The sequence below is a fragment of the Phocoena phocoena genome, chromosome 6, assembly GCF_963924675.1.
Source record: "Phocoena phocoena chromosome 6, mPhoPho1.1, whole genome shotgun sequence".
Taxonomy (NCBI): Eukaryota; Metazoa; Chordata; class Mammalia; order Artiodactyla; family Phocoenidae; genus Phocoena; species Phocoena phocoena.
The window spans coordinates 29,944,530-29,956,831 of NC_089224.1; the positions used below are offsets into that span (position 1 = coordinate 29,944,530).

The 12,302-nt window shown below is 43.5% G+C and overlaps 1 protein-coding gene across 1 annotated transcript in view; it reads left to right on the plus strand.

Annotated features, from left to right (window-relative positions):
* Positions 1-227: 227 nt before the first annotated feature.
* The window catches only part of FBP2 (fructose-bisphosphatase 2), a 34,758-nt gene continuing 22,683 nt past the window's right edge, over positions 228-12,302 (plus strand). Inside the window, exons 1-3 of the mRNA XM_065878358.1 lie at positions 228-491; positions 4,255-4,417; positions 6,567-6,659. Of these exons, the coding sequence (XP_065734430.1) occupies positions 322-491; positions 4,255-4,417; positions 6,567-6,659 (426 nt within the window). The 5' untranslated portion in view covers positions 228-321. The remainder of the gene's footprint in view (positions 492-4,254; positions 4,418-6,566; positions 6,660-12,302) is intronic.

The following is a 12,302-nucleotide window of genomic DNA, read 5'->3' on the forward strand; positions in this document are numbered from 1 at the left end:
CTCATCTCTTACCTTTACTAAACGGTTGCTTCTTAGGATCTTTAAAGAAAAAGTTTCGTCAAGAAGAAGTAGGTCTGTGTTTCCCAGCTGCCTGGTTCTATTTACAGCTTGGCAGCCTTCAGATCAGCCAGTCCTGAGAGGTTTCCTTGAGGACTCGCCCAGTTATCTCAACCACGTGGCCTGGGGCACTTTCCCTTAAAAGTCCTGGCATGGCCAGTACAGATTTCTAATCAGCTCTGATACCGCAGAGCCACTGACCAGCCCTTAGAGATAAGGCTTTCTTCTGCAGGGAGAAAAGGATTTGAAAAACTACCCGCCGCAATGGGGGACAGAAGCCCCTTCGAAACGGACATGCTCACTCTGACCCGCTACGTTATGGAAAAGGGGCGTCAGGCCAAAGGCACTGGGGAGCTCACACAGCTGCTGAACTCCATGCTGACGGCCATCAAAGCCATCTCCTCGGCCGTGCGCAAGGCTGGCCTGGCCCAACTGTGAGTCTACCCCGCTGCAACACGCAGTGATGGGGGGCCCCGGTGCGGGTGGGCAGAGCTGTAGGTGCTTGGGCCGAAACGGGCTCAGAAGTATTAGCCCGTGCGCCCTGGAGGGAAGTTGCCTTTAAAGTTTCTGCCAGGTGTCCTTTGATAAAGGGGCCTTTGACTTGTTTCAAGAAAGAAACAAAATACTTGGAGACATGCTATGGAGAAAAAATATATAATTTTCCCAGTTACCATGTATTATAATGATAACACGCTCAGGAGCTTGTTCCATTGAAACATATCCTGAGTTATCGTGACTTGTGCTTGCATTCTCACTGGCACAAAGCAACCACCAGGAGACTTGCGAGGACGCTTGACGCCCTTTGCAGATATGAGCGTTTTATTACCATGACCTTTGCCCATCATAGTCATTAGGAGGTAGAAATCATTTACTGAATCCCAGGGCCCGTCGTCCGTCTCCTTTCTCACCATCGAAAAGAGTCTTTTGCTTTTAAAACAATATTTTATTTCTTCTCTGTGACTCAATCTTCTCTCCACTTGGTGTGCAGGAAGCTGGGAGGTGCTGGGCCCGGGAGGAGGGAATGCAGAGCGTTCTTCCACTTTGCCCTCTTGGTGCTTTACCCAAGTTCATGCTACAGCTGCCAATCCTCACAGCCAAGGGTCCAGTTTAAGTCTGTGGTGAAAAGAAGCAGTCTTTCCTTGGGCTTCCATTTTCCTGGTAGCGATTGCAGTGGAGGTCCTCTCAGAAGATGAACACACCCATTGTTGTTATTATTATTATTATTCCAAAATGAAGAAATAACAAAGTCCAATAATTTGAAATATTTATTCTAACAACTTAGTACTTTTAACACAAAAAAATGTGATAATTGGGGCTTACCTGGTGGCGCAGTGGTTGAGTCCGCCTGCCGATGCAAGGGACGCGGGTTTGTGCCCCGGTCCGGGAAGATCCCACATGCCGCGGAGCGGCTGGGCCCCGTGAGCCATGGCCGCTGAGCCTGCGCGTCCGGAGCCTGTGCTCCGCAACGGGGGAGAGGCCACAACAGTGAGAGGCCCGCGTACCGCAGGTGAAAAAAAAAAAAAATAGTGATAATCACAGAGTTTATTTATATAATGCTTGGTGACTCAGTAATGAGCTCCAAGTTAAAGGTGATTGTGACTGGTTTTCCCCCTCTCTGTGTATTGCTGTAACTGTACGAGTACCTCATTTGGCAATAACGGTCAGCTCTACCTTTAAAGACCTTCATGAACGTGAGACCCAGCTACTTGCCTCTGTTCTGCTCCTATCTTGTGGTGAGCTGGGCTACGTATAGAGCAGTTTCCTGGATTGCCTTCTGACCTCTCAGTGTTACCCATGTTAATGGGCTCCCCAGTGCAGGGCGGCTGGGCTGGGAAGGGGCTGCTGTGGTGGGGTTGTGCTAATCGCTGCAGAACTCTGACTTTGTGGCCATGGAGTGTCCAGAGGACGTGGACTCAGCGATTGGATAATTCAGGTGCTCCTCTGACTTGTTTTTTTGTGCCATGTGATCATGGTCAATGACCTACTCTCGCTAGGGCCTGTAAAATTGTAAAACGGATTGGATACTAATAGCACCTAACTCGTAGGGCTAGTTGTAAAGCTTCGTAGGTGCAGTGATGATGATTGAACGCTCCTTATTACTGTGGTTCCAAGCCCGAACCTGGGGAAATTTGCCGGCTCACAGGGCGATGTCGCTGACCCACCACTAGGTGGCAGGCGCAGCCCGTGGAAGCAAGACGTCAGGATCTCGCATTTTCTCGGAGGCTGAGGCAGGTGTCCTCCGTAAGGCAGAGACCGCGTATTTTGCCAATTCAGGCGGCATCCTTCCCTGGATGCCTCTGTAATAGATACCCAAGGTGTCAGTGGGAGAAGTCCATTGGCTGGAAATTCCTTCTTTCTAATAAGATGCTGAGATAATTTTAAGAGGACCCTGGAATTGCTTCTCAAAGAGCTGAAAGGTTGCATCCTATCCCAGAGCAATTCTGCTCATGAAAACGGGACTTTAGCATATTCCTGCCACTTTAGAAGCCGTATCAAGATTCCAGTTAAACAACAGGATTGGGTTGGTGGACCCTTTAAATTCTGATGCAACATAACCCAGTTTTGTGGTTGCTGTTGTGTGTTTGTTTGCTTTTATTTTGAACCAGAAGGTACAGTCTTTGAGGTGAGGCCACCAGTATTGTTTTCCAAGGCAGATCTCATCACATCAGACATCAAGCGATGGGGGGATCGGTGGGGGAGGGGAGAGGCTGTCAATCAGGGAAAAGGATGGGAAATGAGCTGTCCCTCGCCCTGGCTTAGGGTGAATCAGTGGGTCTCAACCCTGGCTACCTGTTAGAGCCGCCTGAGCATTGCTTCAACAAAAAGATGGCGTTAACAAAAAGGAGAGGGGGGGATTACTTTCCTGCCATCCATTCTTCTAATTCAGTGAACGTATATTGAGCGTCTGAGCACTGTGGAAACAAGTACAGTGAGTCACAGCTCTTGCCTTCGGTGAGCAGATAATCCAGCAGGAAGGACATTCCCACAGACAGATTGTGAGCTGCTCTGGAAGGGCTGACAAGGCTGTATCTGGTGTGTGTGGCACCAGGGAAGCTTCTGGAAGAGGTTAGGAGGGCAAGTAGAAGAAAGCTGTCTGTGGGCAGAAAGCACTCCCATGGGGGGCATACCATGAGTGAAGGGGGAGAGGAGAGAAGCAGCTTGCTGGGTGCTGGTGGCCTCAGGACCTTGGTGGCTGTTGGCATGAGAAGGGCTTGAGGGGGGTGGTAGCCGTGTGGCTCACGGAGAGAAGAGCATGGGGGGTGGGGGACAGGGAACCCAGGGGTCTGTGTAAGGCAGCTGTGTGCCCGTTGGGTTCCAGAGGCTGAGACTGAGGGTGAGAGGGCCAAGAGGCAAGGCCAGTGTGGGACCAGGCCTTCCTTGGTGCGGCCTGAAACCCACTGTGGAGGACCTGGGGACTCTGGGAGAGACAGTGGTGATCTGACTGATTTTAGAAGGATCCCACCCACGAGGGTGGGAGCTGGAGACTTCTTTTTTTTTTCTTTTGGCCGAGCCACGCAGCTTTCGGGATCTTAGTTCCCCATCCAGGAATCAAACCCGGGCCTGGGGAAGTGAAAGCACTGAGTCCTAACCACGGGACCCCCAGGGACTTCCCTGGAGACCTTTGCATAGCAATCCTCTAAAACACAAAGCCTCCAGATAGAATTCTTACAGTAGTGTTCATTCTTACATTGCTTGGAATGGTGGTAAAGAATCAAATTAAACTAGTTAAGTCTGTCCCCCACTTTCCTTCTTATTCAAGTAATGCCAAGCTACAGCAGAGCAAATTTTAATTCAGCCCAGCAGGCCACTATTTGAGGATAATCAACAAATACTAGAAATTCCGGGGCTGGAAAGCCACGGCCCTTTACTTTTTAGAGTTATTAATTATGGCGATATGTCTGACTTTATGAATTCTCTCTCCCAGGGCCGGGGACAGGGTTGCTCGTTAGTAAGATTGAATTCTGGTTAGTGTTTACTGGGACGACGAGGGACTTAGGACAATATCCCTGAGGTGTAAAGGAAGCAAGAGTAAGAACCAGCGCTGTGAGACAGGACGCACTTGGTCGTATTTATAATTTGGAGACTCTGGAGCCATGAAGGGCAAAGAGGGATACAGCGGCGGTATATTGGCGTCTGGGCAGCTTTGCTGGAGTCCAGTCTCCCTTCCTGATTTCCTCCAACCTTTTGTCTTCTTAGGTACGGAATCGCGGGAAGCGTGAACGTGACAGGGGATGAGGTGAAGAAACTGGACGTGTTATCCAATTCCCTGGTGATCAACATGCTCCAGTCCTCCTACAGCACCTGCGTCCTGGTCTCGGAAGAGAATAAAGACGCACTTATCACCGCCCAGGAGAAGAGGGTGAGTGTGGCAGCCTTGCTGAAGTTCCTCTACTCACCAGTAGAGGGCGCAACTGAGTTGGGAAGACTCTTTGGTTGCCTTTTTTTTATTTCTGGTATTTTCCTCTATTGCTTAATTTTTTATTTTCTGGAAACAAACAAGGGACTATATGCTTCTTTAGTTGGAATCCTTATGCTGTCTAGTCAAACAGACTCCGTAATAAGGCAGTGATTCATTCAGGAAATAAATCAGAGTGCTTTACCGTAACTTCTCAGTGGATGGGGTTCATCATGGGTTTTCACTTATCGTACTGGTAACAAGTCCCAACGTTTTGGAGCGCTTGAAAATCCAGTCCAGTAACAAGTAGAGTTCTTGTGGTACTATACCGTCTCTTAATCTTCTCATCCCCACTATACTCCCAGCCCCTTCCCCAAGGGGGTTTGGTTTCAGCAGAGATTCCTTCATGCCTGACAAACTGTTAGACTAAAACATAAAAGAATTCATAAAGATCGTTGCTCTGGCCTTAATGCAATGGTAAACTTGGTTAGTGCAGGGCATGGCTGGGGAGGGTCTATATTCACTATGTTTTCACAGTTTATTAAAAAAAAAAAAAAAAGCTGGTGGCCAAAAAATTCAACCGATATTCAGCTGCCATACAGTAATGCCAAATAAACGCTAAGACTGTTGGCCCTTGTTTTGTACAGTGGGTCCTGGGGGCAAGGTGCCATTTCCTTGTGATTAGCTGAAAGGATGGAAAAAGTAAAGTAAAGCCAAATTTATTGAACACTTGCTGTATGGTGGGGACTGTGCCAAAGCACATTATACTTGTTGTCTCACACAATTAGGCTAAGTCATACCTATTATTTTCAACTTTCAACTTCCACCGATATGACCCTTGATAATCTCTCTGATCAAATCTCACGTTTTCTTTCCCTGTTGGCCTGAGCTACACAGGTCTTCACGCTAGTTCTTGAATACTCCTTGCTTGTTCCCACGTCAGCTCGTGAACCTTCTCCAGTGTATGCTTGATGTTCAAGAAATATCTGTTGAATGCACGCATGCGTGAAATGAAGGGGCTGAATTGGCTTATCTACAGGGAGAATGGGGAATTTCCAAGTTTATGAATTCCACTGCCTTCCTGCTTCACCTCCTGTTGAACAAGGAAAAAAGAAAGGAGAAAAGGAAGAAATAAGAAAGAAAGAAAGAGAGAAAGAAAGAGAAAAAAGAAAGAAAAGAAAAAAGGGAAAGAAAGAAAGGAAGAAATCTCACATTAAGCTAGGGCATTACTCATTGGAAAGTCAGGGGAAAGGAGATTAGTGGTGGGAAAAATGACTCCCATCTTACTTGATGCTTGAACACCAGTGTTTAGCCAGGACACCCCAGTCCCCAACACTAAGGGTCTCACAGAACCTTGCACATAGGAGGCCTATAAAAAGTATCTGGTGTTTTCTTTCCCCCGAGCTGCCGGCGACAGCAGCGTGAGTGGGCATGAGGGACATGGTATCTCAAGACCCCGCCTACTCTGTCTCTGGTCTTCACATCAGCAAGGTAGGGTAGATGCAGCAAAACCCAGAGGAGTATTTTTATTCTCCTGATGTAGTCATACATACCAGCTATTTTAATAAGACAGACCCAGAGGCCCTGGGACATTGTTCTGAGTTTTTCTTTCAGTAAAAATGTGCTAAAATGAAAAAAGCCTGTCTGGGGAGAGGCTCAGAAGTATCAGTAAATCAGTAGCCGACCTTACTGTGGACATGGGTAGAGCTTGTCCAAGGTTGTCTTCAGCTTCTCCACCTCTTCCCTGCAAGGTGCCCATTTCAGACCTGGTTTCCTCTCACACCTTCAGCAGCTCTGAGTCCCCACTGGTCCCAGGTAGGAGGGGAGGGCGGAGCCAGAGCAGGTGGGAGGAGAGCTATTTGGAGGTGGGTGGGACCTCCGTCACCCACTGTGGGTGGCAACTGATCTGTTTATGGGCAAGCGGGCTCTGAGATGCACAGTTAATGTGTGCTGATACACTCTGCACTCCGTAAGTAATTGCAGTTTTTTACAAGGTTATCCCTTTGCTCTGAATCGCTCTTGGTGTAGTGTTGTCTGACACACACAGCCACGTACACAGAGTGTGTTGCTCGGAAGGTGACCTGATCAGGTGTTCTGCCCTCTGCGCATGTAGGGGAAATACGTGGTCTGCTTTGACCCACTGGATGGATCTTCGAACATCGACTGCCTGGCCTCCATTGGAACCATATTTGCCATCTACAGAAAGGTGAGTAAACAGTATGCTCTGTAACACCTCCTTCCTCTGGTGGTTCCAAACGTTCCTGGGCTGGGAGCCACGAGTCTGGAGTTCTAACCTCGGTCCTCCCACTAACCAGACACACCGTGGCAGGCAAGCCATGGACCTCGCTCTGCCTCGGGCTCCTCATTGAATACCCGAATCGCTCATTTCCTTCAGTCCTGTTCTCGGCGTTCCTAGGAAGGGAGGGTGAGCTGATAGATGGGGCCTTGTTCTGAAAATCTGGAGGCAACACAAATGCCAGACGTGGAATTAAGTTCCTGGTGGCATCTGAAGGCCCCTCTGTTCCTTCCTTGTGTATCTTAAATCTTACTGCGTTGGCTTTCTGTTGCTGCTGTAACAATTCACCACACATTTAGAGGCTTAAAACAACCTCCATTAATTATCGCCCAGTTCTTGGGTCAGAAGTTTGGCAGGCATGGCTAGGTTCTCTGGCTTGTAAGGCCAAAATCTTGGTGTCAGCCAGCCAGGCATCCTATTGAGAAGAATTCGCTTCCAGGCTCAGGCTGTTGGCAAAATTCACTGAAACGGTCAACATCCATCCCCGCACATAGTTACAATTTGTGTGTGTGTGTGTGTGTGTGTGAGTGTGTGTGTGTGTGTGTGTATGTGTGTGTGTGTGTGATGAGGACTTTCAAGATCTACTCTCACAGCCACTTTCAAACAGAAAATACAGTATTTTTTTAAAACATCTTTATCGGAGTATAATTGCTTTAAAATGGTGTGTTAGTTTCTGCTTTATAACAAAGTGAATCAGCTATACATATATCCTCATATCTCCTCCCTCTTGCATCTCCCTCCCACCATCCCTATCCCACCCCTCTAGGTGGACACAAAGCACCGAGCTGATCTCCCTGTGGTATGCAGCTGCTTCCCACTAGCTATCTATTTTACATTTGGTAGTGTATATAAGTCCATGCCACTCTCTCACTTCATCCCAGCTTACCCTTCCCACTCCCCATGTCCTCAAGCCCATTCTATACATCTGCATCTTTTTTCCTATCCTGTTCCTAGGTTCTTCAGAACCATTTTCTTTTTTTTTTAGATTTAGATTTAGTATTGTTTTTCTATTTCTGACTTACTTCAGCCTGTATGACAGACTCTAGGTCCATCCACCTCACTACAAATAACTCAATTTCGTTTCTTTTTATGGCTGAGTAATATTCCATTGTATATATGTGCCACATCTTCTTTATCCATTCATCTGTCGATGGACACTTAGGTTGCTTCCATGTCCTGGCTATTGTAAACAGTGCTGCAGTGAACATTGTGGTACATGACTCTTTTTGAATTATCGTTTTCTCAAGGTATATGCCCAGTAGCGGGATTTCTGGGTTGTATGGTAGTTCTATTTTTAGTTTTTAAAGGAACCTCCATACTGTTCTCCATAGTGGCTGTATCAATTTACATTGCCACCAACAGTGCAACAGGGCTCCTTTTTTTCCACACCCTCTCCAGCATTTATTGTTTGTAGATTTTTTGATGATGACCATTCTGACTGGTGTGAGGTGATATGTCATTGTAGTTTTGATTTGCAATTCTCTAATGATTAGTGATGTTGAGCATTCTTTCATGTGTTTGTTGGCTGTCTGTATATCTTCTTTGGAGAAATGTCTATTTAGGTCTTCTGCCCAGTTTTGGATTGGGTTGTTTGTTTTATTGATATTGAGCTGCATGAGCTGCTTGTAAATTTTAGAGATTAATCCTTTGTCAGTTGCTTCATTTACAAATATTTTCTCCCATTCTGAGGGTTGTCTTTTTGTCTTGTTTATGTTTTCCTTTGGTGTGCAAAAGCTTTTAAGTTACATTAGGTCCCATTTGTTTATTTTTGTTTTTATTTCCATTTCTCTAGGAGGTGGGTCAAGAAGGATCTTGCTGTGATTTATGTCATAGAGTGTTCTGCCTATGTCTTCCTCTAAGAGTTTGATAGTGTCTGGCCCTACATTTAGGTCTTTAATCCATTTTGAGTTTATTTTTGTGCATGGTGTTAGGGAGTGTTCTAATTTCATTCTTTTACATGTAGCTGTCCAGTTTTCCCAGCACCATTTATTGAAGAGGCTGTCTTTTGTCCATTGTATATTCTTGCCACCTTTATCAAAGATAAGATGACCGTACGTGCATGGGTTTATCTCTGGGCTTTCTGTCCTGTTCCATTGATCTATATTTCTGTTTTTGTGCCCGTACCATACTGTCTTGATTACTGTAGCTTTGTAGTATAGTCTGAAGTCTGGGAGCCTGATTCCTCCAGCTCCATTTTTCTTTCTCCAGATTGCTTTGGCTATTCGGGGTCTTTTGTGTTGACATACAAATTGTGAAATTTTTTGTTCTAGTTCTGCGAAAAATCCCATTGGTAGTTTGATAAGGATTGCATTGACTGTGTAGATTGCTTTGGGTAGTATAGTCATTTTCACAATGTTAGTTCTTCCAATACAAGAACATGGTACATCTCTCCATCTGTTTGTATCATCTTTAATTTCTTTCATCAGTGTCTTATAGTTTTCTTCATACAGGTCTTTTGTCTCCTTAGGTAGGCTTATTACAAGGTATTTTATTCTTTTTGTTGCAATGGTAAATGGGAGTGTTTCTTTAATTTCTCTTTCAGGTTTTTCATTATTGGTGTATAGGAGTGCAACAGATTTCTGTGCATTAATTTTTTATCCTGCTACTTTACCAAATTCATTGATTAGCTCTAGTAGTTTTCTGGTAATGTCTTTAGGATTCTCTATAGTATTCTCTATAGGATTCTCTATAGTACCTTGTCATCTGCAAACAGTGACAGCTTTACTTCTTCTTTTCCGATTTGGATTCCTTTGATTTCTTTTTCTTCTCTGATTGCTGTGGCTGAAACTTCCAAAACTATGTTGAATAATAGTGGTGAGAGTGGGCAACCTTGTCTTGTTCCTGATCTTAGTGGAAATGGTTTCAGTTTTTCACTGTTAAGAATGATGTTGGCTGTGGGTTTGTCATATATGGCCTTTATTATGTTGAGGAAAATTCCCTCTATGCCTACTTTCTTGAGGGTATTTATCATAAATGGGTGTTGAATTTTGTCGAAAGATTTCTCTGCATCTATTGAGATGATCATATGGTTTTTCTCCTTCAGTTTGTTAATATGGTGTATCACGTTGATTGATTTGCATATGTTGAAGAATCCTGGCATTCCTGCAATAAACTCCACTTGATCATGGTGTATGATCCTTTTAATGTGGTGTTGGATTCTGTTTGCTAATATTTTGTTGAGGATTTTTGCATCTATGTTCATCAGTGATATTGGCCAGTAGTTTTCTTTCTTTGTGACATCTTTGTCTGGTTTTGGTATGAGGGTGATGGTGGCCTCATAGAATGAGTTTGGGAGTGTTCCTCCCTGTGCTATATCGTGGAAGAGTTTGAAAAGAATAGGTGTTAGCTCTTCTCTAAGTGTTTGATAGAATTCGCCTGTGAAGCCATCTGGTCATGGCTTTTGTTTGTTGGAAGATTTTTAATCACAGTTTCAATTTCAGTGCTTGTGATTGGTCTGTTCATATTTTCTATTTCTTCCTGGTTCAGTGTTGGCAGGTTGTGCATTTCTAAGAATTTGTCCATTTCTTCCAGGTTGTCCATTTTATTGGCATATAGTTACTTGTAGTAATCTCTCATGATCCTTTGTATTTCTGCAGTGTCAGTTGTTACTTCTCCTTTTTCATTTCTAATTCTATTAATTTGAGTCTTCTCCCTTTTTTTCTTGATGAGTCTGGTTAATGGTTTATCAGTTTTGTTTATCTTCTCAAGAACCAGCTTTTAGTTTTATTGCTCTTAGCTATTGTTTCCTTCATTTCTTTTTCATTTATTTCTGATCTTATCTTTATGATTTCTTTCCTTCTGCTAATTTTGGGGGTTTTTGTTCTTCTTTCTCTAATTGCTTTAGGTGTAAGGTTAGGTTGTTTATTTGAGGTGTTTCTTGTTTCTTGAGGTAGGATTGTATGGCTATAAATTTCCCTCTTAGAACTGCTTTTGCTGCATCCCATAGGTTTTGGGTTGTCTTGTTTTCACTGTCATTTGTTTCTTGGTATTTTTTGATTTCCTCGGTGATCTCTTCGTTATTAAATAGTGTATTGTGTAGCTGCCATGTATTTGTATTTTTGTACAGATTTTTTCCCTGTAATTGATATCTAGTCGCATAGCATTGTGGTCAGAAAAGATAGTTGATACGATTTCAATTTTCTTAAATTTACCAAGGCTTGATTTGTGATCCAAGATATGATCTATCCTGGATTATGTTCCATTAGCAGTTGAGAAGAAAGTGTGACAGCATGGTATTATTAACTCTAGTCCTGATGCCGTACATTACATCCCCAGGACTTACTCATCTTATAATTGGAAGTCTGTACCTTTGACCACCTTCACTCATTTCACCTACCCCACCCCTTGCTTCTGGAAACTACCAATCTGTTCTCTGTATCTATGAGCTTTTTTTTTTTTTTAGAGTCCACATGTAAGTGAGATAATACAGTATTTGTCCTTCTCTGACTTATTTCACTTAGCATAATGCCCTCAAAGTCCATCCATATTGTTATGAATGGCAGGATTTCCTTGTTTTTTATTGCTGAATTTTATGTATATATATCTGTGAAAGAGTGATTTCATGTCCTTCAGGTATATACCCAGAAGTGTAGTTGCTGGATCTTATATAGCTCTATATTTAATTTTTGGAAGAACCTCCATACTGTTTTCCATAGTGACTTCATGAATTTACATTCCTACAAGCAGTGCCCAAGGATTCCCTTCTCTCCACATCCTCACCGACCTTTTTTATTGCTGATCTTTTTGATATTAGTCATTCTGACAGGTGTGAGGTGCTATCTCATTGTGGGTTTGATTTGCATTTCCCTGATGATTAGTGATGTTGAGCACCTTTTCATATAACCGTTGGCCCTTTGTATGCCTTCTTCGGAAAAATGTCTATTCAGTCAGATCATTTGTTTTTTTGCCATTGAGTTGTGTGAGTTCTTTGTATATTTTGGATATTAATCCCTTATTCTATGTATGATCTCCAAATATTTTTTTCTTTTTCATTTTATTGATGGTCTTAATAGCTTCTTAAAGCCAACTGATTTAAAAACAAAGAGGAATAATGAGGGAGGCTCTGCATGTGTGTGGACAGGGCGTATGTAGGAAATCTCTGTATCTTTCTCACAATTTTTATGTGACCCTAAAACTGTTCTCAAAAAAATGAAGTCTTTGAAACAAAAAAAGAGGACTATTACTATACATAATATGGGATATTCACACTTGAATTTTGGTGATTTTGAATACAGAGATTTTGTCTTAAAATTCAAATAAACCAGAGGCTTTGAAGGCTAGTCCAAATAACCATAGATTTTCTCTGATACTGTTTCTAAAGAAGTGGGGCAAGTTTGAGAAACGAATGAGACATGAAGAGAAAGCTTTGTGATGCTTAAGCAATATCTAATGAGAGAGCAGCTTGCTTCAGAAACCTCACGGGGCTGTCACAGCCTCTTAGAACCTTATCAAAGCCAGGGATGATGCCCGTTTCTGACCAGGATTTTGTGATTTTCTATAAGCATCAAGATAGAAGTTTCAGGACTGTCAGAGAACTGTCAAAAGTATTTTCTT